This window comes from Plectropomus leopardus, chromosome 24, assembly GCF_008729295.1.
Source record: "Plectropomus leopardus isolate mb chromosome 24, YSFRI_Pleo_2.0, whole genome shotgun sequence".
NCBI classification, from domain to species: domain Eukaryota; kingdom Metazoa; phylum Chordata; class Actinopteri; order Perciformes; family Serranidae; genus Plectropomus; species Plectropomus leopardus.
The window spans coordinates 5,673,151-5,700,909 of NC_056486.1; the positions used below are offsets into that span (position 1 = coordinate 5,673,151).

The following is a 27,759-nucleotide window of genomic DNA, read 5'->3' on the forward strand; positions in this document are numbered from 1 at the left end:
ATTTGCCAATAATGATAATCAACCATAAATAGCCATTTTTAATTGGCAGACAAAATTTGAGACAATACCACCATATATGCCAAGGTTTGGATTAAAAAAAAATAATTAACAAAACGTTACGATCAAAGACCATTTTGTATAAAAAAAAAAGAAACATGCAGTACAAAAAACAAGTGTCCAGATTCTCTCCAAGTCAGATGTTGTTTTGTTTTTTTTTCATTTGAGTCTTTACACTTTTTCCTTCCCGTTAATACCCTTGTTGTGAATGTCTGGCAAGTGGTGATCTTAAAAGTCTTCATAACACAGAATTAACTGTGGTTCTATTGCTATGTTGTTGTGATTTGCATATTTTCAGGCGTCAGCGGGTTTATGCTCATATGGGGGAGCGTCTGGCCAATCAGAAATGGGGAAAAGTTGACCGACGACGCCCATACAGGTGTCTGTCACATACATAATATCCGTATGAATCTTCATCCATCTCGTTCATGAGAATATAATTGCAGCTGCAGATGTTATGCAGTTACACGGAAACAAATTTGTCCATCAAGCAGCCTCATTTGACCAGAATGCAATCTGACCCCTGCAAAGCTAGAATCAGTAACAGATCAAAGATATGGTACGTAGGTGAATTATCACACTTTACGCCATTTTTATTCACAAACAAAAAGTTTTGCAACAGTAAGCTCATTGCTCTTGTCCTGTTGTGCACAAAAGGCATTCTGAGAAAGACACTAAACCAACTTTAGCAGTTTATTTAAAAAAAAAAAAAGCATTATTGTATTTAGAAATGGTTAGTGCTGTCCCCATTACTGATTGGCCACACCCCTCGGTGTAGACAAAGTACCTCCGGCCTGGTAGTTAGTATTTGCTTTATGTATTAGTTTAGCAGTTGTGCACGAAGAGGAGCACTGCACGAAGAAAAAAAAAACAAAAACAGTCTATTCTGATTTTACCACAAATAAAGGTTTGGATTTGCAAATGTAAACTGTGTTGATCCATTTTTTCTTCTTATGTTACTTTGAAATTGAAGGATTTGAGAAAAGTGGGTCAAAGAAACTGGAAGTTTTTAAATAAACAAGTTTATTTGCTGTTAAATACATGCTACAGATTTATGACAAATATCTTTTTACAATGTGTATAAAAACAAATGACTGAAATGTATTGACACCTTTGCTGAATGTTTGCAGGAGCTGGTGCATAACTAATACTTTCTCATTTTTTGAGGAACGTCGTTACTTGAGTGCATGGAAACGTAATGCATGCGTCTTCCCTGGTTTGAGCCGACCACCACCAGAACATTCGATGTACCAGCTACCTGCTCAATTTGAACTTTAAAGGCAACAGAGAAGAAAATGAGACAAGGTATTTAACCCTTCAACACATGGATCGACACGTTATCTTGTGCTGCATTCAGATGCCCTTTACTAGCAGTTAACCTCTGAAACCTGAGAAAATCAGTTCAGTTTCTTTCAAAAACACAGGAAAAGACATAGTAAGCAACTTGACAAGAAATGTCCTGCAAACTGCAAAAATAATTAAAATATGCCTAAAAATACCTGAAAATTAGCTGCAATTGATCATTAGATGTTTCCAAAAAGAAGATGGAAATGTCCAAAAAAACTATATTTATAATTTTCGTATGTATTCAAAATTGTTACAGAAAAAATAGCACTTTCTTAAGGTCATTTTCTTGTTTTTGTTTTACTTTTTTTCTTATTTTCAGGTATTTTTCTTGCCACATATTTCTTGCTAATTTTTGGGCTATTTCTTGTCAAGTTGCTTCTCGCCCTCCCAAGTTTTTTAAAGCCAATTTGCCCAGGTTTCAAAGTGTAAAAAGATCAGTCACAACTCTAATTTTAACATACAGCTTGAAACATATGTGACAGATGAATGTGAATGCTTCCCAAAGTCATTCAGAAATTTCACCATACATTCAGGACACAAGTGCTATGCATGTTAACATCAGCTGAATCTGTCATTGATATCAAAATAAAGTGCATTCATTTCCAGGTAAAACTTTGGTTGAAGGGAGGCGCTGCCTTCCTGTCGTCTGGCACTTCAGGGCCCGTTGGTCCAACAATCATTTATAGAGAGTCAAGAATAAAAAACAGTGAGACTGACGTTTGCTCATGAGTTCAGTATTTGTTAGTTGAGATGTAAATAAGTTGTGTCATGTGAAATCATTTATTTGTAGAAAATAACTCAGTGTCTCAGTTCACTCTGCGTCCTGTCAGTCAAGCGGCAGGGGACAGGTGAGCCCACTTATTTGTTGGCGGCTTCTTCGAGGTTGCTTTTGATTTGTTGTTGGTCGTTGCTCGCGTCTAGCCAGTAGTCTGGGTTGTCTTGGTACCATTTGACTAAAAAACAAGCAAAATACAGACATGAAGAGCACACATTATAAAGAGGAGCTGCAGAAGTAAGGTCAAAACTCAGAACACTTCAATTACAATATGCTTAAAGTTTATTACGGGATTTTTGTCCAACAATGCCAAAATTAAACTACTAGCTTTAGTTATCTTGAGGTTTTTCATGTTTGTTATTGTACCAGTCTGTCTGATGCCTTCAGCCCAGCACACCTCCGCTCTCCAGCCCAGCTGCTGCAGCTTCTCACATGTGATGGGGTAGCGCAGGTCGACACGCGGCCTACAGAGCAGAGGTCAAAGGTCACTCACCTTCTCGTATGTGGTAAGTTCAACTCACTAATCTGAAGATTTTTTCTAATAGAAAGATTTTCTTTGGAAATGTTTGTTTACTGATGTAACATTCAGTGTTTAGTCACCTGTCAGGCACAAATTCGAGCCAGTCGTTCACCTCAGAGTCCGGCACATTCTTCACCTAGACAACAAAAAACGGTTTCAACGGTTCAGTTTTCTGAACATCCATTACCTCCGGCTACATGTTAAAATTAACACTTTAAAACATGGAGCTACACCACTTTTCCTTTGCTGCATTCAGACGCTTTTCACAGGTATTTAAATCTTTGAACCCTGAGCAAGTATGTCAGATTTTCTTAAATTTAAAAAAAAAAAAAAAGTGGGGGAAAAAGGCAAGGAGAAACTTGGTAAGAAATGTTCCACAAATTGCAAGAAATTGGTAGATTAAAAAATTTTTTGGAAAAAAACTAGGGAAAAGATATTTATATATAAAATTCATATAATTAAAATGATGTTACAGAATTTCGATTTACTTTAGCACTTTTTCCAGGTCATGTCTGAGTATTTTTTTATTCATTCTATATATATATATATATATATATATATATGTACACTTTTCAGATAATATTCTTGCACTTTTTCCCAATTTCTTGCTAATTTTTGGATTAAGATTTCTTTTGCTGCTCTTTGCGTTCTTCCATTTTTTCAAATAAAGTCAATTTTCTCAGGTTTTAAAGGGTTAAGAAGGTTCTTAAACCCACCATTTTAATAAGTTCCCTGGCCAGTTGCACGATGGGAATCTCACAGCTTGTTCCCACATTGTAGATTTCTCCCACAATCCCTTTCTCCAGAACCAGCAGGAGGGCGTTGATGGCGTCATCAACAAACAGGAAATGGCGGGATTTAGGGAGCGTTCCCTGGATGGTGCTGCGGCAGAGCGGAGAGAGAAACCCAGATTAGAAACTACATTTACTCTGTTAATGCCAAACAAATACTGAAGCTGGTTTCCCAGGAAAATATTTTCAAAATAAAATTCAAACCTACCATTTTTTGTTGATTTGTAAGAGAGCGAGAAACCTCGGAATGACCTGAAAGATCGAGAATATCTTTATCACTGTAGAAAAGAGCTTAAATAAAGTCACTGCACTTACTCTTATTTACCTTGTGCATTTAAAACAACTAAATCTGCAGTTCCACACGAAAATAAACTGGCTCACACTTGTGAACTTAAGATTTATTGTATCTTTAATCTTTTGTAATGCAGGTTATAAACGTGCACAAACTCTCGGTGACTGTCCAGCCTCTAACAGGTAAGTAGTTACAGGTGCACATTATTTGACAAAAATCAAGCATTGTTTTAGAAATTAAATACAGCAGCTTAAACTGTGTGCTGTGTACCAACAACATATGTATCAGTATATCATCATTTTTACTTCATAAATAGATTTTTCTGTACAGTTTACAGGTTGACAGGTCCAACTCAAACACGCTGCCTGATGTTCTTAATGATTGCAGAGTAAATGAAACACAAGTCTCAACAAAACCAGGTAAGAACCGCTCTTAGAAACAATAACAATGTTTAGGCTCAATTTAAAAAGTTAAATTAGGCAAATGAATCAATCATTGATCAATATCGTCATGGAAAGTCAGGGTGTTTTACCTTCTCAGTGTACTGTCTGGGTCCGTAGACGTTGTTGCTTCTGGTGATGATGATCGGAAACTAGGGACAAATGCAGAAAGTAGTTATGAGCATACCGAAAGTGAGATCTAAGGATGTTGCTAATGAATAATTTCTATGATGTTTAAACAGAAAACACTCAGAAAACATTCAGCAAAATTTCATCTAAAATGTTTATAAAAATTCGTCTTAAAAAATATTGTGCTTACTATCAGAGGCATGTGAAATCGAAATCGGAAATAATAAATCTTTAGGAGATGTGCCTGATTATTACAAAGGCATTTGTATCGGGTAAACGCAATCACACAGCAAACCACCTAAAAAAATTGGTCATCAAAATATGTATTATTATGTAAATTAAACATGTACATAAAATAATACATTGAAAATAGGTTTAAAAAACAAGTATTTCTAATGCTGACTAGCGAGAGAGGCAATGTTCAAACACCTAGTAGACAAATCACGCACATCACAGATGACATCATTACATTGCTTGATTTGTCCATACAACTGTCAACAAAGATGATCTGTTTACAATCACATAAGACAACAGAAAAGCAGCAAATTATCACTATTTTGGCATTTTTGCTTCAATGATTGACATTAGAAAATATGCTGTAACTGTGAAAATCAAGAACTTTATGATAAATATCTTCAGTTTCAGATGTAATCCTGAAGCCACTTCACTACCTGCGTGTGTGTGTGTGTGTGTGTGTGTGTGTGTGTGTGTGTGTGTGTACACACCTTATATTTATCCCAGTAGGATCTGACCAGGTACTCTGCAGCTGCTTTAGTGGCAGAATACGGGTTAGAGGGCCTCACTGGACTGCTCTCATCAAACACCTGCAAACGACAAACATCCCAAAAAACTCAAATCAAAACCCCCAAAACTTTACACACTTTACTATCAGCTGACGCTCCTCACTGACCTGATCCAGACTGGCACCGTACACCTCGTCAGTGCTGACGTAGACGAAGCGCTGTGGCTGGTGTCGAGCCTGATGGGCGGCTCCCAGTAAAACTCTGGTCCCATCGATGTTAACACGCTGGAAACTAGACGGAGTTTCAAACGATGACTCTGAGCCAGGGAAGAAAGTAAGAAATTTAAATATTCATATATTAACAGTAAAATCATACGGACAAGTGTAAATTTAATTTTGAACGGCTGCTGCTCACCGACGTGCGTTTTGGCCGCCAGGTGAAAGATCACATCAATGTTTTCTGTGTTGAAAATGTGATTCACCAGACGTGAGTTACACACATCTCCCTGTCAAAGAAATTAAATAGTCAAACTACTATTTATTGTGATAGCACAGTCTATCTTTATGAAACCTGGAGCAACATCACTTTTCTTGTGCTGCTATCAGGCGTCTTTAACAAGTATTTAAACCCTTCAGCCCTGAGCAAATTAGTGTGATTTCTTTCAAAATCATGGGGAAAAAAGGCATTCAGCAACTTGGTGAGAAAAGTTTCACTAACTGCAACAAAATAGGAGATTTAGACAATATTTAAATTTAAATAAAAAGAGAGTAAAATGCTGAAGGAAAGAAAAGAAAAATGCTAGAGAAAAAATATAAATAAATACATACAATATACATACATAATTATGTCGCTTAATTATTATTATTTTTTACGCACTTTTCCATGTAATTTAGTTGTTTTGGGGTTTTTTTTCTTTCTTTTTTAAAATTAATTTTTGTTTGTTTGTTTTGCTATCATTAATTTTTGGGTTATTTTCTTGGACTTTTTACTAATGTCTTGCTTATTTTTGTGTCATTTCTTCTTTCACTGCATGTTTTTGAATGAAATGGTTTCAAAGGGTTAACTGGGATCACAACACCAGTTGCTGTTGATCGTCTCTGGTTTCATAACACTTATGTCAGCAGCTCTCACCCTGATAAAGGTGTAGTTTGCTCTGTCTTCAACGCTCTCCAGACTCCTGAGGCTGCAGCAGTAATCAAACTGGAAGAGATCAGACATTAGTTACGCTGCATACACTCAACATACTGAGAAACACACATCTATATATTCATCTATATATTCAACCATGCATGTGTGGACAGTTTCACCAGTACAGACTTACATTATCCAGGTTGATAATTCTCCAGTCAGAGTGTCTGTTGACCAGCGAACACACAAGATGGGAGCCACTGCAGGGAGAGATGGGAGGAGGTGACAAACAGTACGAAACATTCACTCAAGTGCTGTAATGAAGTTTAATTTTAAGGCACTGTATTAAGTATTTTAAATTCCTGCTACTTAGGTGCATTTGTTGTTGTTTTTTTTTTAAATGGACATTGTAAATGTTACACATTATCCATCACAAAAACCTACATGTAATAAGCATGTTAAAGGTCCCATGTGTAGGGTTTAGAGCAGTGATTCTCAACTTACGGCTGGCGGGCCAAATCTGGACCCCAACCATTTTCTTATTCACAAAAAATATATAAAATTGATTCACACTGGGAACTGTTTTAGTACTTTTAGTATACATAAAGTGCCAGAGTGCATAAAACTGATAAAACAGAGCTTGTCTGTCAAAAAAAGTGCCAGTGGAGGATCCCCCATACCCCCAACAGAGGTCCTGAAGTCCTAGAAATGTCCTAAAGTCCTAGAAATGTCCACAAATTTTGTCACCCAGTAGCTCAGTTGGTAGAGTGGGCACTCCGTGTACAGAGACGCTTTGTCCCTGTTCAGTGGACACAAGTTCGATTCCAGCCTCAGCCCTTTGCTGCATGTCATAGCCTCTCTCTTCCCCTTTTACACTTGAGCTGTCTCATCCATTATTGACCAAAAGCCCCAAAAAACAATCTTAAAAATGAAATTCTAGAAATATTCTGGAAAAATCCTAAAAACCTAGAAGTGTCCTAAACGTTCAAAAATCCTTGCAACGTCCTTAAAAACCTAGAAATATCCTCAAATCCTAGAAGTGTCCTTAAATGCTACAAGTGTCCCGAAATACTAGAAAGAAAAAGTCCCAAAATCCTAAAAATGTTTTAAAATCCGTAAAACGTCCTTAAATCCTAGAAACATCCTAAATTACGAGACACTTCCAAAAATTCAGAAATGTCTTAAAATCCTCCTGGAAACGTCCTAACAATCCAGCGTGTCCCTAAATCCCAGAAACGTCCTTAAATCCTAAAAATAGTCCTGTAGTTCTTCTCAGTTTTATTTAATATCATAAACTCACATGAATCCATAGCCTCCGGTCACCAGGACAGTCCTGTTGAAGTTCATCTTCTGACCATCACAACACTGAACAGCAGCTGTCTTTTCCCATTAAAGTCTCCTACAGACATAATAATGACATTTTTAATGGTTTTAAACTCCGTTACAGACTCTGCTCACTGACAGGCAGCACTGATCTTTTCTATTTCCGTCAGTACACTGCCTACATTGTCTAATTTGCGACATTCACCTGTCTTTTTACGGCAGTGTTGACACGTTGAAAAGGGGCGGGATATTTAGCGCATGTTGAGGAGTTTCTACTCTCTTATTGGTTGCCTTCTGTGACGTAAGCAATACGCGCTGTTTAATTGGGTGAATTTCACATCAGTCAAACTGTCAATTGTGCCGACCTGGCACGGCAACAGCGTAAAGTTAACCACTACAAATATGTAAACATCCGGAAAGTATTTTCAAAATAAAAATATTTTGTTAACATATTTAGTAGAAACGTATTTAACATCTTAAATAACAGGTGTTTTTCAAAATTTTTCGCAATTATTAATAGTGCTGGAGATTAACTAGTTACATGGAGCAATTACAGTGATTAAAATACAAAATAAAGGTAATTGTAAGTAGGTATAGTTCATGTAATTAAATCACAGATATAATCAAAATATTGATGATTTCAAAGGGTTTATCTCTAAATGTCTTATTTTTTTTATAAATCCTGTTGTTTCCGCATATTTTCACTGTGTAGGAATGTTGTCTTCTGGGTACATTGGTGGTAATTAAAATAGTTACATTACTTATTACACTTTTAATGGTGAAATGAGTAATCTGTATCTAGGGTTGCTAATCGTCAGTACTTTCCGTAATTGAGCATTGGTTAAAACTGATCGATTTATCGATTAAACCCTATATAAAAGAAAAAAATTATAAAACCTTTAAAAATAATAATAATAATATCTTTACTTTTAATATAATAAAAACTTTACTGTTTTTATGATTCCTGGCTAATTTGAAATAAGTTAAATAAATGCAGCATATTAAATGCAAATACAACCATTTATTGATATGCAACCCTCCCCTAAACTGGCGTAAATTAAAAAATAAATAGTAGTAAGTCCCTCCCCAGTACATAAAAAAATAATAAGACATGCCTTCACATTGTTGCACCACCCCCTCCGCACATAAATAACGAACAGTCCCTTGTTCCCTAAAATGATACATTCAAAGCTTTTGTTTGCGTGCAGAAACGCCTAACTTCCGGTGTTGCGTTGGGTCATTTTGTTAAACTTGACGCAGCTGGTTTACTTCTGGCTTCGTGGCTCATTGAATCCAGCAGCTAACGTTTATTTGTCGATAACATTAATCTGCAGCTTGATAAAAATGTCGTATTTGTTAGCTGCACTTGTAGCTGCAGCGCTGCTCAGTCCGGAGGTTTTGGGGAAAACTGTAACGGGACTTTTTAAGAGCGAAGCGGCGAGACAGCAAAGCGGCCAGTTCATCTCTAAATTCATGTACCAAGGTAACGATACTGATGTCATGATGCTAACGTGTCATTCAGCCCCTGACAGGGCCAGCGACAATTCAGGATTCATTTTAGCATGGCGTGATAAAAAACACAATTTATTTATCCTCTGTTTCTATTTTTGTGCCAGTTTATATCAGAGCCTTCTTTTTAATTAGCATCATCAGAGTTATTGCTGTTATTTTAAGCATTGCTTCAGTGTCTAGCTCCTGTTCCAGGTTACAAACCAGCCTGTTTAACAGCTTCAAATGTCCTAAATGTGTTTATTTACTTGATCCAAGAATCTGGACTTTCTCCTGCATCATCACCCACCAGGAGAGAGGTCAGAGGTCAGCTGCAGACCTCACTGAGCTGGTGGGGTCATGGGCGTATTGTGAAATAATGGGCCCCTGGGCCTGAGCCCAGAGGGCCCCACTTTTTTTACAAGAGAGCAAGACATACAGATGTTTACAGCTGTTTAGCCTCTTTTTGATGACTTTTAGTCAGTTTCTTTGTAGTTGCTTTGCATCTCTGTGTCTTCATTTTATGTCTCTTTGTAGGTTTTTGTGTCTCTTTGTAGTTGCTGTTTTGCATCTTTGTAGTCATGTTTATGATCATTGTGAGTCTCTCTCTGTCTGGCTGCAGTTATGTTGCATCTGCCTATAGTCATTTTGAGTCTCTTTGTAGTTGCTTTGCATCTCTTTGTAGGAATTTTTCTAGTCGTTTTTAGTCATTTTGCATCTCTTTGCAGTTGTTTTGAGTCTCTTAGTGGTCACTTTGAGTATTGTAGTCATTTTGAGTCTCGTCGTATTTGTTGCTTTGCATCTCTGTGTGCAATTTCAGTCACTTTATGGTCTTTGTGAGTCTTGTTGTGTCTCTTTGCAGCTGTTTTGAATCTCTGTATTAATTTTGCTTCTCTTTGTTGTTTTTTGTGTCTATCTGTCTTCATATTGTGTCCACTTGCAGCTGTTTTGCATCTCTTTGTAGTCGTTTTGTGTCCCTTTCTGGTCATTTAGTCAATGCTTTGCATCTTTGTAGTTAATTTGACTTTCTTTGTAGCTGCTTTGCGTGATTTTGTGTCTCTTTGTAGTTGTTTGGCACCTTTTTGTGGTCATCTTGTGTCTCTTTGTGGTCATTTTAAGTGTCTTCCTGGTGTCTCCTCTGTGACATTTTGCAAAGGAAGTCCAATTCCCTTTGCAGCGATATAAAACACTTTGGCCTGGTTTGGATAATGGCCAGAGGGAGTCATGAAGTGCTGCCTTATGTTATCTGTAGTAAATAATAGAATGAAATCTAATAAACCGTTGTCCTGTCTCTGTCTCTCTGCAGGTGAAAATGGGCTGTTGGTGTGCAGGTTGGACAACTCTGCTCTGGCTGCAGAGAAGGAGTCCAGACTGCTGCTGTATCAGGACATGGACTCGGAGCTGGACAACCTCAGCTGCTCCGAGAGGCTCGCTAAAGCTCACCTCACCAGTAAGAACCAGCGTTGACTCATTTCTGATATGATGGATGTGATGCAGCTGAATTGATTTTATTCTTCTGATCCGTCCACACTGTCCTCTTTGTCCTCCTGCTTCAGTTTCTCTCAGTCATGACGAACACAACCAGACAATGCCTCATCAGTCTTTTCCCACAGCCTGGCAGGTGCTGTACGCCGACAGATACACATGTCAGGTAACATCAGAGATTATTAATCCCATTCTAACAAACACAGACGTTAAATCTGAGTTGAATCAACAATACTGAAGCTCAAAGGGAGGCGGTGTCTCAGGTGATAGTGGCCGCTGTTTACACCGGTATGTGATTAGATCGGGATGTTATTGATTTTTCTGCCCGTTACTTTTATAAGCATTTAAACCTTTAAATAATTTTGCAAAAAAATAGGAAAAACTGACAAGAAAAACAAAAACAGAGAGAGAGAGAATCATTAGAAAATGTTCAAATGAATAAGAAAAAAATACCAATAAAACAATATTTGATAAAATAAAAAAATAAAAAAAAACAATAATGATAATATATCTTCTCTTTTTAAGTTTTGTTAACTACTAGTAATTTCTCTCTCTCTCTTTCAGTTAATTTCTTTAACTTTTTAAAAAATGTATAAATATTTGGAAATATAAAATTAATTTTTGGGACATTTTTGTTTCTCATTGCCTGCTTACCATGATTTGAAAAATAGAGCCAATTTTCTCAGGTTTGAATGGTTTAAAATGTTCCGTGATAACTCATTTAATGTCACTAGAGGTTATTAATTATATCTGAATGATTTTATTTAGGCGTTATTTTGAAAAATCAATTCATCAGACCTCTAGATATGTTAATTCAACAAACCATAATCAATGGACAGAAAAACTCTTTAATTCAATTGAATTAAAAAATAAAAACAAATAAAGAGGCAATGTAGTACCACAATTCAGCCACTAGATGGAGACAGAGACTGCCTGATGAGCCTCCTCTGCAGTAGAGACTGAAATAGACTCAAAAAATAGACTCAGAGTTTAACAGAGCCATTGAATTATTCAAATATCAGTGCATTTTATGAACAAACAACTTCTAATTACAAACACGTCAAAGGTTCGACGTATTTTATGATGTGGCTGTATAAAGTGAGGTGTATTTTTGCTCCTCATTGAGAGCTTTTCAGTGGTTTCTACTCAGTAGGCATCTTTTTTTTGTTTCAAATTCAATATTTTTGTCCCTCTGATGCTTGGTCACTGTAAGCGCTTTGTTTTTTTTTGCGTGATTTTGTGTCTCTTTGTAGAAAAAAAAAGAAAAAGAAAAAAGTGTTGAAAATGGAAATAATATTACTACTATTAGAATTAAACAAGATCAAGACAGAATAAAAGAATACAGTAAAAGATAAATTAAAAGGCAAACAAAATTAGAATTAAAATAATTAAGTTTCAGTAGTTATATTGGCACTAAGAGCTTTAATTTGTCATTAAGTGTTTTCTTTTTCTCTCTTTGTCTCTCCAGGAAAACGCAGTGATTCCTTCTCACCCTGATCTCAGTTTCACTGTTTTGCTGTTTAACGCCGACTCAGCTGGAAACCCTCTGGAGCACTTCAGCGCAGAGGAGGCAGGTGAGATATAAGGACTTTTTTATTTACCTATTTATAGATGACTTTTGTTTGACAAACTTGAATTAGGCGTTCTGTAAATCTGTTTTCTGTCTAAATGCTTTTATCCGCTGCTTTATGCTTGTGTGATGCTTTTAAAAAAGGATGTTTGTGTTGAATATTTCAGGGATATAAAGTGCGTTATGCTACATGCTGTCAGATCTTTGATACTCAGAGTCTGTAGAAAATGCGGGATTGTTCCTGCATCATTTATGTGGGACAAAATGTTTTCCCTTGACTCGTTTTATTCACTCTCTCTCTCTCAGGTCTCCACAGTTTCTACTTCCTGCTGCTGCTGGCGTACTTCATCGCCTGCTGTATCTACGTCCAGCCGCTGTACCAGGCTCTGAAGAAAGGAGGGCCCATGCACACCGTCCTCAAAGTGCTGACCACGGCGCTGGCGCTACAGGGCTGCTCCGCTCTCTGCAACTACATCCACCTAGCCAGGTAGAGTCTGACCGACCTGCTGGGAAGTGTGAACCACAGTGACATGCAGTTTAACCCCTTGAAACCTTAATCCAAATGCTGCGTTTAGGTGCCTTTTACAAACATGTAAACCTGTGGACCCTGAGCAAATTGGTTTGCTTTCTGTCAAAAATATAAGGTGGAAAAGCAATGAGCAACTTGAGACACAAAATGATGACAAAGAGACAAAAAGCAACCATAAGACAAGAAAATGACCTGAAAATTAGCATTAGAAGAGAGAGAGAATCATTGGAAAATGATCAAATAACTAGGATTAAAAAAACAAGAAAACTATATTTGTAATTATTATATTATTATATTATTTATTAATTTATATTTTTCCAAGTCATTTTCTGTTTTTGTTCTTTTACTTTTATTTTCTTTTTTCTGCTAATTTCAGTCAATTTTCTTTTAGATTTTTCCTCATTTCTTTCAAAAGTTTCCGGCCCTTTTGACTGTGTGCAGTTTGACCCAAGAGTAATATTTCCTTCTTAGATTGTTTTTAATTTAACAGTTTTCAGAGTCTCAAAAAGGTAAAACTCTCCAACATTTCACAAGAAGAAAACAGTCAATTGAGATAGTCTGACAAAATAAACCAACGTTTGTGGAGCAAAAATATGTTTTTTGTTTCTTGTTAGTAATTTTGCACATGATTCAAAGATTCCCAGCACTCAAGGCGGCTTTTTTTGAGTCTGCAATGATGCCATAATGGGTTTTTGGTTGTAATAGTTAACAGGATTTAGGTGGAGGGAGAGCGTCTTTTTTCTTCCTTTTCTTATTATATATTTTAAATATAATTATTGTAAGTTCCAGTTATAGTTTTTAAGCAAGTAGCCTTTGAGCTTTTTGATTTACAGTGTTTTTTTTTGTTATATATATAACTCACTCATGCTGTCTCTTGTTTCTGCAGGTATTCCAGAGATGGTACTGGTTTTCCTCTGATGGGCAGCCTGGCAGAGTGTATGTTCCGCTTTTTTACTGTCGCATTTTAACATCTGTATGTTTATCTGTTTCTGAAGCTTGATTTAGTGAGGGGCTGTTTGTAATTTATCAGAGGATGGGGGGTTCACTGGGGTTTGATTTCATTTTTGTTTTTTTAAATCTTAAATCTGGGGGACTGGGGAAAAATGCATCACCTTCACAATAAACTTATCGGCAGCAGCGGCCAGAGTACTGTCGGCAACTCGACGAGGCGGCCGTTATAGGATTTAAAAGTTTTGATGATGGAAAGATAAAAGTTGAAATGAAATCCCAGATTTGGAGCATAAGAGCAGAATTTAATGTTTTTCACTAGATCTGATTAGCACAGGACAGATTATGGTATTTTTTGGCGAAATGTTAAATGAAATATGTAGAATAAAGTGATTTGGATGATATATAACAAAGCTTAGATTTGGTCATGTTTCTTGAGAGAGGCGATCTTTGCACATGATGTATTCGAGGACTGTCAGAAATGTGAAAATCTGACAATAATTGTTGTATTTGTTGCTGGCTTTGATAAATGGTTTTATTTTGGTTTCAGATGGTATTTAAAATACAAAATGCAACCATTTGAAGTTGTGTGTCCCTCAGCAAAGCCAAACATTAAGAAAGTCACTCTGCAGAGCTTGAAATGTATTTTTGCTGTGCCTGCCCTGTTATGCAGCACCCCTCCCTCTCATAAATAACACACAGTTTATTAAGATAATACTTTTTGATTATTTCTGCAATTAATTAGTTATTTAACTAAGTAATGATTACTGTTCCCTGTGCAGTCTGGGACATGGTGTCCCAGGTGTCCATGCTGTACATGTTACTGAGTCTGTGTATGGGCTGGACTCTGAGCCGCGGCAGGAAGCCGCAGTCCAGACCTCTGCAGTGGGAACAGTCTCCGGCGTCCACGGCTGTCGCTGTTGGTGGTGTAGTTATACAGGTATGAAGGATTGCACTGTTTTTAAAATTATATTTCATGATAATGGTAAGATATTCTTCAGGTTTTACAGTAGTGTGGTATGACCATTTTATATTGTTTTATTTCACTGATTTTAACTTAGGTGTGTTTTTACCTCTACTGGTTCATAGGTTTATCTATTATTTGGTCTATTTTTTTGTTTTATTTGGTCTATTTTTTTGGTTTTACTTATATGTTATCATCTTTTATTGATCTACTTATCTTATTTTATTCATTTTAACTTTTTTTAAAAATAATTTTAATTCATACATATTATCCTCTTTTAATGGTGTATTTTAAGCTTTCTTATTTTATTTGATTTTAACATTTTCTTATCATTTGTGGCTCACATGTCTTTACATGTTTTATTGGTTTATTCTTCATCTTAGTTATTATTACTATAGGAGTTCTTATTTTTATTTTCAATGGATTTTATTTGCTTTTATGGTCAGTTGATGGCTTTGTTTTGTGCCTGCAACTTGTACGTCACACTTTGTGCAGCACATTGTGCTTGAACTTAAATGTACGGTATAATTTTTTTTTTCGCTTGCTTGTTGAAGTAAAAAAAAAAAAAAAAAAACATTCTTTAGAAGAAAGTCATAATTTAGGTAAAGGTAAGTTCGATCTGGGGTATTTGTTATGAATGTGGTTTCCTGTCATAAAAGCAGAGCCTCTGAGAGTGAAATTGTCATTTTCAGGGCGTGTTGCTGCTGTGGGAGCAGTACTCAGAGACAGAAAGTCAACATCACAGCTACCACGCTCAGCAGAGTCTGGCCGGTTTCCTCCTCATGGCTCTGAGAGTCGGCCTCGCCCTGCTGCTGGCGTCTGTCCTCTACCAGATCATCTCCACCGAGAGGAGCACCCTGAAGAGAGACTTCTACCTCTGCTTCGCCAAGGTAACACACACACACACACAGTACGCTAACACACCCTCCAGACACACAGATATTCACCTACAGCTCTTCAGGTGGTCTTCCTTGTGTCCTCTGCAGGGATGCTTCCTGTGGTTCCTCTGTCACCCCGTCCTCTTCCTCATGTCGGTCATCTTCAACGAGCACCAGAGAGAGAAGGTTTGAACACGCAGGCAAACCACATTAGAAGTGACGTGTGTGTGTGACTGATCAGTTAGTCTGAGCCCAGTTTTCAGGTAGGAGAATGTGAGATTTTGGCAGCAGGTCTGCGTCTTTTGGTGAGTACAGCTGACATCACCTCAAACGTTAACATCCAGCGAATTTCTCCAACAGCTTTTGCAGTTAAATGACAGCAGTTTTGGTCCAATTGTCTGACTTTAACTAAAGAATTCAGGCATTGTTGCACGAGTTGGAAAAAAAACCCTAAAACTTACTTTTACTCAAGTACTTTCTCTTCATGCTGCGTTATACTTTTACCCCATTACACTTCAAAGGGAAATATTGCAATTTTTCCTTCACTGCATTTATCTGAACACTTTAGTTACTCTACAGCTGCAAGCTTTAGTTGATCAATCAATCATACTATTTCAATAAACATTTCAGTCTTTTTCTATTTTTTAAAAATTATTTTGAATTGGGTGGGTATTATTATCAATTTTGTATATAATTTTGAGGTTTTTGTTTGTTTTTGTTTGTCTTCTTTTTAATAATTGTGGATCTGTTTTCTTTTTTAAATGTATTTATTTATTTATTTTTTTAATAATTTTGACTTTTTGTGATGTATATGTATATTTTTCTTTTTTAAACTTTTTTAAAATGATTTATTTATTTATAGATTTTTCTGCATTGACTACTTTTACTTTTAATATTTGAAGTGCATTTTCCTTCTCATATTTAGTTACTTTTACTCCAGTACTATTTTCAGTGCAGGACTTTTACTCGTGTCAGAGTATTTTCAGTGTAGTATTAGTACTTTTACTCTAGTAAAGGATCTGACTTCTTCCTCCACCGCCCCTAAGTGATGACAAAAGTCCACATGCAGTCTCTAACTGTTGACCGTGTCCTCCGTCTCTGTAGGTGGTGACGATCGGTGTGATCCTCTGCCAGTCCATCTCCATGGTGATCCTCTACCAGCTCTTCCTGTCTCGCTCTCTCTACTGGGAGGTCTCCTCTCTCTCCTCCGTGTCTCTGCCGCTCACCATGTCCCGCACGAACCACAGGGGACGCTACTGAGCACGTCACGAGCGAGGGAGAACACACTGCGACGCCGAGGCTTCACCTCCCCGAACCTCCCGCTGTGTGAGAGAGGAGGGAGAGCATGAAGACAGGAAGTGCTGTGACCCTGCAGGGACCTTTGCTGTTACTGTTTTCTGGGAGAAAAGTAACGGCCGCTAGCAACCGGAGAACCACAGCAAAATGATCAAAGGAAGATATTTACAGCAACACCCTACCTCTAGAATCGACATAACTGAGCAGGAGGGACGATACTCAAAGACAGAGACAGCCGAAGTATAAATCAAAACAGACAAGCATGATGATTCAAGATTTTAGGATGAATCTGCAAAACTGCAAACACTGACTCGTGACGGGAGGTTTCATACGGAGGCAGAGATGCTTGTTTGGACCTCAAGGACACGATATCAGATCAGAGAGGTTTGTTGTGTCCGAAGGAAAGGTCTCGGCAAAGACGCAAAAGCCGTCTTTGTGCTGTTGGCTTTAATCACTTTAAAGGAAAAGCACAGGGAGGCGTTATACGGCTGTTAGAGTTTAGGATGCAGGGGGTTTAGTGTAACTGAAAGCATCCTCGTCTTGGACCGAGACTCGGGTCAAATCGCCAAAGAAAAGTTTCTCAGTTGGATATAAGAGAGGCAAATGTTTTTCTATATTTTTCTTATTGTGAACAAATCCAATGAAAAGACAAACTCAACAGTCAGTCAGCGCTATCTCGCCTGAAGAGGTAAAACTCACAGCAGCTCTGCACTGTCTGACCCCTCAGCTCCGGGGCCAACACGTCCGAAATATTTATTTTCATTTTCAGAATTGGCACAGTAATTTCCTACACATTTGGAGCTCAAGTGGGTCTTTACAGCAGTGGAACAATGTTTGTGGGACTGAGTCAGAATAAACTACAATCTGTTTGTTCATGTAATGAAGGAGCATGTTGTCCATGCAGCAGCGTGGCTTATCAATGGGTTTTTAAATAGATATTTGACAAAAAATGGAGCTCAGAAGAATAGGATATATCAGGGTTATAGAGTCTGCCATGAGACCTTATTGTTGTCATTAAAGCACTTTGTAAATGTATTTTGAAAAGTGCTGTACAGATGAAGATTATTATTATTATTATTATTACAAAAAATACTTAGAATAGAAGTCAGTGCTGAGAGAGATTTTTTAATCCCTTTTGAATTGTGCCATAAATCACATATATGATGTTTGTCAATTTAAAAGAGAATTCTTCGAGTCACGAAAGTCGCAGTTTGTTGCAGTGCTGTATTGTTTTGCATGAAACCGTTCAGTGAACTACATTTGTAGTTGTGAACAATATACATCAACACACCAACGAGCTAGCAAGGTGACCACACGCAACGTAATGTCATAATGTTATACTACCTGATGTGTTTTATCCAGTGAAAATTACCTGAAATTAAGAAAAAAAAGAGGGAAAAAAGGTGTAAAAAAAGAAAAAAAAAATCAATAAATATAATGATAAAATAGTTAATAGTTATTATTATTATAAATAGTCTGATGGAAATGTTTACTGTTTTTATTATTATTAACTTAACTAAAAAACAAATTTTCAGGTCATTTTCTTGTCCAGACACATTACTTACATGAGTAAATCATAAAAGACCGAGATCGTGATCGAGATTGAGAAGAAGCTATGATGTCACCAGGTGATTTGTCTTTCTAATTATGTATTTTCATATGCAACTGTCCTGCAAAATTATCTTTTGAATCGACAAACATAATATGTGTAATTCATGGCACAATTTCAAACTGCATCAAAAAATTATTTGCATCTGACTTTAATATTTTTTCCTAAATTCGGTCCCACGGTGGTCCACTGCCTCTCTAAACATTGCAGGTTTTGGTCTTTTCATCAGATTTATTTACAATAAGAGAATAGATGAATATGCGTGGATGGATGGATCGGTAGGTGGTGAGACTGATACGTTACTGTGGATACACAGATGGAGGCGGAGAGACAATTACGTGGACTTAAAGATGGATTTACTGAGGGATGGACAGGTGGTGACAGTATGTGGACAGGTAAAGACACAGAGGATTAGTGTATTGTTGTCTTTGCACATGCAGCGTGAGCCAAACAGTGCGTGTGTGCTCCCTTTAAGTTATTTCGTCACTCTCGACTTTATAAACTGACAGCATGTGAAACCTTAAAATCATGTAAGCTTTATGTAGCTGGAGACGCATTGCATGACGTCTTTTCATTGTCTTTTATTTTTCATTCTTTGCACCCTGAGCTGGAGCACACTGATATTCCCAATTCCATGCGTACACTCTTACTTTCTCAGATTATTCAGCTCTGCGCCCGCTGTGCATCACCACAAACGTTTTCAGGAGAGCTCAGTGGGAAAAGGCCTGCAGTTTCATCTCGGTCTCTAACAAATTTCACATGGTGGAAAATGAAATTCCACTAAACAAACTGACAGCTGACATGTAAGACATATTTATTTTTCATCATGTATTTATTTTTTAAAGTGAATATTTGGAAAGCGAATATTGTTGTGTTACCTGGGCGGTATGTACTGTACACGGTATGTGGATGCAAAAAAACGCATCTGCTGTCTATTTTATTTAGTCCATTACGACAATCTTATTCTTATTTGAAAGCAACAAAATATGAAGAATATTAACATTTCCTTCAATTGTTAAATTGGTTAAAGTACTTTAATTTAAAAACAGAATCAAGTGTCCAGTCATTACATTTTTTTTTGCAGAATTCATACTTCATGTATTACATGTTTTTTATTTTCTATACAAGCCAACCTGTGGAAATATGAGATCTGTGATAATTACAGCTGTAATAAAGTAACTGTAATAAAATACATTTCAAGGTAAGATAATCCTTAATGCTTGTGTTCCAGCTAATGTCCTTCATGGTGTTAACACCATAGTCATGGGGCTGTCGAAGTACACAAGAGACATGGTAATTTTGAATTCAGTGACCACTAAATACTCAATTTAGAAATTTAAACACTGGATTCATAGAAAGTAATTTTATTAAAATATGAAATTCTTGGATTTTTGATTTCAAAAGTTGTTTTTTTTCCAGTGTTCACACATTCAGATAAAAACAAAAGTTAATAAAAAACAGTTTTTTAATCAAGGTTTTTTCTGAAAATAATTTATAATAATTATAAGTAACGGAATAATTTTAACACATATTTTTATTTTAAATACTTTTTGTTATTAACGTATATCTTGCTGAACTGCTCATTGCTACTAGAGAGGTAAGAACATGTGGAGCAGACACACTCAACATCTATGGTAGTCTGCAGGTTACAGACTCAAGTATGTTTATAGCGCTTTTTTGGGCTCTGATCAGGCCAAAACCTTCAATAAATTTATATAACAAGCAACCTAAACAATGGAAATACGTCCTATCTATTTTTTTCATTCTACTGTGGAGTTCACTTTCTGTTCTTACATCTATTTACTAAACAGATCCACATTTTTTTATTCTGTGCTGTAAAATTAGTTTGATAATAAGAGCTTCAAGGTTTTTAAGTAGGCTAGATGACACATGATGTTTAAATTTAACCGATTATTATTGAAGAAATTACTCAAAACATAGAAAACGACTGCAATGACAAAAAAAAGCTGCAAAGACGCACAAGGAGAATCACATCGGCCATGAAAATGGTTAAAACCACCACAAAGTGACACAAAAGGAATAAAAGGTGAGAATTACCACTTGAAGACATAAAACTACAACAAAGAGACTTAAAATTACCACAAAGAAACACAAAACCACAGAAAGATGCATAGCGACTACAAAAAAATGCAAAAGAACAACTGACGGAGGTGAAGCAGCTGTTGAGTCTGTGTGTCGTGGGTCCGTTGTCTGATTATCCACAATGAGAAACAATTGATGTTCAACAAAAAACGAAATGAAAAGTCGTCACGAACAGGATTCGAACCTGTGCGGGGAAACCCCATTGGATTTCGAGTCCAACGCCTTAACCTCTCGGCCACCGTGACTACGCATGCTTATGGGTAATGAAGTCCCAACTTGACTACAAATATGGATGCCAGACATGTCATTAATGGTCATTTGTGTAGAAAAAAATTTAAATTTGAAAATACATCACGAGATGTCAGATGGGGGCGCTATATTGGGAGGTACGCGCTCTGTTATTTCTTTTACCAATGCAAATGCAATAAGGCCATAAACACGATAACAAGTCTGGTATGTAAGTAGAGATAGTGCTCAGAGGGTTAATAATGGCCAAAATGACAAGTGAATAAAAAGTCCAGAGTCTCAAATAAATAAATAAATAAATAAATAAACAAACCGTTTTTAAAGCCCTGTGATAAAAGTAAGTTTGTTCCAGCTGAGTCTCGAACCGCAGACCACTTTGGTGTCCGTTTCCAGAAGTGATGCATTCAAGTTTAATGAGAACATGAAACGTCAAAACAAAAAGACAAAATAAAATTAATTGAGAAACAGTTATATTAAGGCTAAAATAAGTAATAGTTTAAGACATCTCTCATAAATGAAACATTATATATCACCGCCATTTGATATACATTTATGTCACTATGGTTTATCAACACTGGTTGTTGTTGTGTCTCTACCGAAAGCTTTTGATTCCTTGTGTTACCTGAATGTAGCACAGCATACGTCTTTACGTTACTGCATTTCGATTGGTCCGTCAGTAGAAGCCCCGCCTTCTTCAGAGTAGCAGTTAAACCTCTCTGAATGTCACACAGTGATCGCGAAACTTCAGCACTACAGAGGCAAAAATGATCAACTGGAAGGTAAATTAACACTGTTCGATTGGTTTATCGACATTTTATACATGATTTGTTATTAATGTGATTATTATTAGTCGTTTTTGGGGTCTTTGTGATACAGCAAAGGTCTCAACTGTCATTAGGATAATGCTAACGTTGCCACAGCTGAGCGAGTTTGCGTGTCTCTGTCACAAACTTAACATTTAGGGACAAAGTAAATACAAATTACGGTCAAACAGATATGTGCCTGTCATGCATCCACTCTGTGTCCTTTATAAATAATTACATGTCATGTATGGAGACTTTTTGTGGTTAATGTAAACTGTAAACTTTTGCGACACTCCGCTAAGAAATACGTTAAAACTAACCGCATGAATGAGTTTAGAATAACGGCTGAAGCAGTTATATCTGTAAACAAAATAACTAATATAAGTGCCACTGGATGTTTTTATGAACGCCGAATTAATCAGTTCCTTGTAGTTATTAGGAACAAGGCACGAGACCTATCTTTCATTGTTGATTTCGGTCAGTGTGCATTGCAATATGAAAATTGTCACTTATTTAATGACGTCTGGCGACAAAAACTGTGCGCACCAATACAAGCCTAGAATGCACATGGTTTGCAGCTGCTTCCCTCTTTCACACACTGCCTCCCCTCTCTGTGACCAAATTAACTCCCACCTCCCGTATTGACAGCTGAGGCCTCTGGTGGGGAAAAAAAAGGAGGTGGAGGAGAAACATCTCCAGGTTGCCTGAATGTTCCAGAGCTGTCTTCTTTTCTCCTTCTTCTTTTGGAAAAGGCATTCAATTTTTGTTGTGCATGATGAAATTGTTGCAGTATTTCAGGGGTGGGAATCACCAGAAAGCTCACGATTACTAGGTCACCATGCAACAAAATAGTAATTTTAAATTTGTTGAAATATGTTGAATATTGTGATAACACACATTTTGCAATAATTTGCTGTTTACTGTTTTTCATCTGGAAATGATTTCCCCAAAGGAACACTTTTTCCGTGTTATCTTATAAAATGAAGTTTTTGCAGCAAACTGTATCTTAAGTAACCAATTTTATTGTTCTAGATGGCTATCTAAAGTTTATTTGTATTTGTAATACAAATAATTTAATTAAATTAAAACAAATTTTATTAAAACAATCGATGCTCTGCATTATTGTTATTATTATTATTATTGTTATTTTTTAGCCTGTATAGCTGTTTGGGGGCAAAAAGAATGCCGAGCCTTCCTCAAACATAAACTCTGTCCTCCTCAGGCTTTGGACAATGTCCCCATCCTCTTGTACATCCTGGCCCTGAAGACGCTGCTGCTGTGTTTAGCGTTCGCCGGGGTGAAGATCTACCAGAGTAAGAAAGCTGAGGAGGCGTTGAAGAAGCAACAGGCTGAGAGGAGGAGGCTCGCCCAGAAGACCCAGGAGCTCATAGACAACTTGGACAACATGGACAACATGGACAACATGGACAACACGGACAGCATAGCGAACAAGAAGGATGATTGAGCAGAGGAGAGAAGCAGCTGTACACAGGTACTGCACTAACTAACTATACAATTTAACTATTTACCACCCGCTGTTACACTAATACAGATAGTTTTGGTCATAGTGGTCATTTTCAAATAAGTCATAAATATATGAGATAAATCAGGTGATCCGTTTCGCTAACTTTCCTTTTCTCTCTACAGGGAAACATGTTACAGACCTGAGCAACAAGTCACCCTCTTCACATATGAGCCATATACGTGACTGTTGGCACCAGGAGGACCTCACCGTGCTTCAGGAAGTAGTTTGTGGTTCAGGTATAAGTTTTATATATCGTGTAAATGTTTGACTGAACCAGGATTTTATGAAATGAAATTACAGCAGAAACTGATGTAAGACTGAGATGAGGGACTGTTTTTTTCTTTTAAACTTGGATAAAAGAACCACAGTAGGCTCAGCATCAGCTTTGCACTCCTTTCTCCTCATCCTCTGCCTCGTTTCTGCTCGTATCTATCTGTGTCGACGCTTGAGCTTCACTTTGTGCACTGGAGGAGTGTCAGGATCAAAGCTTGTCAAATGGGCTAATTTTCAAGAACACAGCATGGTATTTATTTTGAAATATTCCTTGTAAATTGTGAACCAACTTTGTGCCAAACTTTTGTAATTTATATTAAACAGTTTGTTCTACATGCTATGATGGTGTTCTGCTTTATTTTCCAGAATTCCTCAGAAGTAAAACTCCTTTTTATCTCTCCTTAGTTTAAAAATTATCACTCTGGTGAAGTGCTTCTTTAGCTTTTAACCCATAACAGTTTCACTTTGAGTCTCATGTTCGAGCAGAGTGAGTACGGTCCAAATATTCCTTACCAGGGGTCCCCGGGTCTGTGAAATCCTTTAAGTTTCAGGGGTAAAAAACAAGGCCTAGTAAGCTGACATAACTAGACATTGGTCATCAAAAGTGCATATATTTGTTTGTTTTCTGCATGCTTTTCTTTTTTTTTTAAACTTAACATTATTTAATGTCTTCAAGTTTTGATTATGAAAATGATCTGTGGTGTTAAAGTAGTAACAATGATAAGTACCTCATATTATGCCATGCTGGGTCTTTGAATCAGAGAGCCTGGAAAGTCCTTGAATTTGATCTTTAAGGTGTGTGAAACCTGCTTACTGCTTTCCTTTCTATTTTATTTTTCTTTCCTTTTCTTTAAAATTCAACAGTGTTTTCACCACATTGGGTGTTTCTGGCAGTTTATACTCATGGCAAAACTCTACTGGTCTGTTTCTATATATTTATTGGTGATTAAAAGTAAATGTTCATACTTTATACTCCCCTACTTTTGATGTTTGCGCTGTCTTTTAAAGCTCTGTCTCCAGTGAAGAAACAGTGGCATCCTTTGCTGTTTGTAAAGAAGTAAAAAAGGTTAGTAAAATAGTCATTTCAAAATTAAATACTTAATGTAAAACAAATAATGTAGTATATTTTTATAATTACTATTATTATTATTTGCACAATTTGCAGCTGCCCTTTGTCATGCTGTTTCCTTTTTTGCTTTATTTTTGAGAATTCTTTTAAAATTTTTTGGTTATTAAAATTAATTAGATTACACAGCATAAACATGCAAAGCAACAATATTTTACATAGTAGACTTTTTTTTACACTTTTACATATTTACTGAATCTTCTCATACATAGGTTATAATGATGAACAAAAAACAGCATTTTAACAATCATGTTTAAAAAAGGTGTGCAGTAGGTTATTACTCTCATGTTTAAAAGACAGCATTAGATTAAAAAAAATCTTTTTTAAAAATCCTTTTAATCAGGTGGATGATTTAGTAAATGTAATGTTGCTTAACAGGAACATAAAGATTGTGATAAAATTCACTGAATCTAAAATGAAAGTAAAGCTTTTTGTCTGTATTTTTACGACTTTATCTACATGGTCTCTTTATTGTATTATACGGCTTAAATATACACCAACAACAATATTTAACGACTTTATGCGTGCATTTTTGCAGAATCGTGTCTGTCATTGATAGTAGTGAACAAAACCGAAAGTAAACTGTGAGATCTGGACCGTAGTGGACCGGAGGGACACTACATGTCACGCGTTGTTAATACAGCATTTTAGGGCCAAATAGTATTGTTGATAAAACCACCGGTTTATACGCATTAAACTGAATGAATTGTTTAATTATTTATTGGCGTATATGCACTCGAAGTATCACCTTTTGCATGGTAATTTTATAACTACACCCCCGCAGGGAGATAATGGTCCAGCCTACCTGCCCTACCTGCAGTTTTGAATTTGTGGCGCTCAAACTGCAACATGATGGACTGTGTCCTGCGTCTCCTCCTCGTGTCGGAGGTCTTTCAAAAAGGTAAGAAACTTAAATTAAATTCTAGGAGTGAGGGAGACAGTGGAGCGAGCGCTTATTTCCTGCAGGTCGAGAGGGAGGCAAGAATTAAACATGTGGTTGAGAATAGGGGCAGGAGGGAAGGGACTGATTTTTAGGTTTTTGTCATCAACTGGATTAATAAGGATATTGTAACAGAGCAGGGTGACTTGACTGATGCAATTTGAAGGATGCCAGCTGCTGTAAAAACCCCAGAGAAGAAGAATTTAATCAACATTGCCCACTTAATCGTCTATATTTAGTTGCATTTTAGTTCTTTGATTTAGTCACTGACTTGTGGTTGTTTATGAAATTACAAAAGACAATGCAGAGCAGCAGTAACCTGACACACGGTTCATTTCCTCCCTGCAGGTCTGACAGCTGTGATAGAAACACAGCAGACTGTGATGGCTGCAGTGGGAGACAGAGCCTGCTTAAACTGTCATCTGATGGAGTCCAAACGTGTTGTTCAAGTCTCATGGCAGAAAATTTTACCTGAGGGGGAGAAGAATCTCGCTTCTTACGACAAGTACTTTGGTCAAAAAGTGAATGATGGTTTCCAGGACAAAGTGGAGTTTAAAGATGCTGGACTGCAGAACTGCTCCATAGTTATCAGAGGAGTGACGGAGCAAGATGAGGGCTGCTATCGCTGTTTGTTTAGTACCTACCCTGATGGTGTTCTCATCGCTAAAACCTGCGTCAAACTCTATGGTAAAAACCTGTTATTAAACATCCCCATAACTCTCTGTCCTCACTTTAACCCTGAAAAGTCTTTAAAATTCCATAAAAATCTTAAATAACCGCTGAAAATTCTTTAACAACCCAGAAAAGTCATTTTGGAACCCTGAAAAGTCTTTAAAAACCAAGAAAAGTCTTCCAAAAAGTTATCAGGGATTTTTAAAGATTTTTTTTTTTCAGCACTTTTGGGAAACTTTAATGATTTACAGGGATCTTTAGGACTTTTCAGGATATTATTTGGGTTGTCAAGACTTTTATAAATATTTTTAAAAATCCCCTTGTATATTAAAGACTTTTCAATGATATTAAAGCCTATATTGGGGGTATAAAAGACATTTCAAGAATATTAGAAACTTTTTTGTGATTTAGTTTTTTTCAGTATAATTTGAGACTTTTGAGGGATTTTAAAGTCTTTTGAAGTTATTAAAGATTTTTCATTGATATTTAAGAAATACTGGGATTATTTAAGATGTTGTAGGAATATTAAAGCTTTTTGGGGTATTTAAGACTTTTCAAGGATTAAAAAGACTTCAGTGATTTTATAGACTTTTTTATTTATTAAAGACTTTGTAGATATTTGGGGGGTATGAGAGATGTTTTAGGAATATTAAAGGCATCTAGTGTTATTACAGACTTCTCAGTGATATTAAGGACTTGTCAGGGTTTATGTTTTGCTCAACATTAATATTTAAATCTCTTTTTCTCTGCAGAGCTGCATGAACCCGTCCTACACGTCAGAGAATCAAACTCTTCTGAAGAGGCAGTTGTGTCCTGCTCGGCCACGGGTCGACCTGCTCCCACAGTAACACTGACCGTCCCTCACTACAACTCTACCAGCGTCACCAACACCAACGGTACAGTCACCGTCACCACTACAGCTGTGCTGAATCGTCTCCATGGCAACAGCATACAGGTTGGATGTGCAGTGCGAGTGCTGTCTGGTCCTCAGACAGACGTGTTTACTGTCATTCCTGAGGTCAAACAGCCGCCTGCTGATGGTGAGGAATTCCTCCAGACATCCAAAGAGGAATCAGGGACTGAAGGTGATTTTAGTATGTCAGTGTTACCATTTCATCTGAAGTTGCATTATTCATTTTGAGTTTTGCTAATTATCTTTCCTCCTCACAGATTTCACTTGGATCCTTGTGTTGGTCGTGGTGGTGTCCTGTGTATGTTTTGCTGCTGCAGTCATCGTCGCCCTGTGTGTACAAAAACATCGGAACAGGTATTTTAAAACTTTTTAGCGCCTGTCTACTAACACCAGCATCTCACAGTCAATATGGTCATGACTGATTAAGATCTTTGCCGATAAAGCCCATAAATAAATGTCTGTTCAGCTCTGACTTTTCTTAAATACTTCAGTCTGTCACAAAGGGACTCTGAAGGGAACAAGACACCACAAAAAACGACCAACGTTCCTGAGTGAGTCAATTTGATTATTTTTCACTTATACTTATGTAGTAACTTGATGCACTTTACTCTTTATGGATCATTATGTGTTTTGAGAATGATTAAGAAACTGACTCTTGTTTTGATCTGAAGGCCCAAAACACCTTTACTGAACCAAGAGAATGAGGTACGGCAACGAACGTCTTCTGTGAAAAATAAAAAAAGTGGCTATCCAAAAGAATCACCTCAGCCAGCATGCTGTCCACGAAAGCTGTTTTAACCAAAACCAGAAAACTGCGGGAGCAGAGACTACCTATGTTTCCAATTG

At 36.9% G+C, this 27,759-nt stretch overlaps 4 protein-coding genes and 1 non-coding gene across 6 annotated transcripts; 3 read left to right on the top strand and 2 right to left on the bottom strand.

Moving 5' to 3' along the window:
* Positions 1 to 1,765: 1,765 nt before the first annotated feature.
* Positions 1,766 to 7,712, bottom strand: LOC121962970 (dTDP-D-glucose 4,6-dehydratase-like). The gene is made up of 12 exons (XM_042513324.1): positions 7,523 to 7,712; positions 6,416 to 6,482; positions 6,226 to 6,294; positions 5,509 to 5,599; positions 5,262 to 5,410; positions 5,077 to 5,175; positions 4,315 to 4,374; positions 3,699 to 3,742; positions 3,416 to 3,581; positions 2,780 to 2,835; positions 2,546 to 2,643; positions 1,766 to 2,357 (listed from the first exon to the last, which is right to left on the bottom strand). The coding sequence occupies exons 1-12, from the start codon at positions 7,567 to 7,569 to the stop codon at positions 2,263 to 2,265; spliced, it is 1,041 nt and encodes a 346-aa protein (XP_042369258.1). The 5' UTR covers positions 7,570 to 7,712; the 3' UTR covers positions 1,766 to 2,262.
* Positions 7,713 to 8,816: 1,104 nt separating this feature from the next.
* gpr180 (G protein-coupled receptor 180) lies at positions 8,817 to 17,783 on the top strand. Of its 2 annotated transcripts, XM_042513321.1 has the most exons (10): positions 8,817 to 9,028; positions 10,340 to 10,483; positions 10,590 to 10,684; positions 11,987 to 12,092; positions 12,395 to 12,575; positions 13,504 to 13,553; positions 14,348 to 14,505; positions 15,222 to 15,419; positions 15,516 to 15,593; positions 16,512 to 16,757. In XM_042513321.1, the coding sequence occupies exons 1-10, from the start codon at positions 8,890 to 8,892 to the stop codon at positions 16,665 to 16,667; spliced, it is 1,305 nt and encodes a 434-aa protein (XP_042369255.1). In that variant the 5' UTR covers positions 8,817 to 8,889; the 3' UTR covers positions 16,668 to 16,757. The 2 variants fall into 2 exon arrangements, with proteins under 2 accessions (XP_042369255.1, XP_042369256.1); XM_042513322.1 differs by lacking the exon at positions 14,348 to 14,505 and having other exon boundaries at positions 16,512 to 17,783.
* Positions 17,784 to 20,578: 2,795 nt separating this feature from the next.
* Positions 20,579 to 20,660, bottom strand: trnas-cga. The gene has a single exon. It is a non-coding gene; the product is annotated as a tRNA-Ser (tRNA).
* A 690-nt stretch (positions 20,661 to 21,350) lies between these two features.
* Positions 21,351 to 24,232, top strand: LOC121962633 (small integral membrane protein 11A-like). Its single transcript, XM_042512852.1, has 3 exons — positions 21,351 to 21,440; positions 22,687 to 22,956; positions 23,112 to 24,232. Exons 1-2 carry the CDS (start codon positions 21,426 to 21,428, stop codon positions 22,927 to 22,929), a joined length of 258 nt encoding a protein of 85 aa, XP_042368786.1. The 5' UTR covers positions 21,351 to 21,425; the 3' UTR covers positions 22,930 to 22,956; positions 23,112 to 24,232.
* LOC121962631 (OX-2 membrane glycoprotein-like) lies at positions 23,142 to 27,711 on the top strand. The gene is made up of 8 exons (XM_042512848.1): positions 23,142 to 23,225; positions 24,271 to 24,328; positions 25,173 to 25,289; positions 25,677 to 26,015; positions 26,753 to 27,085; positions 27,171 to 27,267; positions 27,405 to 27,464; positions 27,585 to 27,711. The coding sequence occupies exons 3-8, from the start codon at positions 25,238 to 25,240 to the stop codon at positions 27,709 to 27,711; spliced, it is 1,008 nt and encodes a 335-aa protein (XP_042368782.1). The 5' UTR covers positions 23,142 to 23,225; positions 24,271 to 24,328; positions 25,173 to 25,237.
* Positions 27,712 to 27,759: the final 48 nt, after the last annotated feature.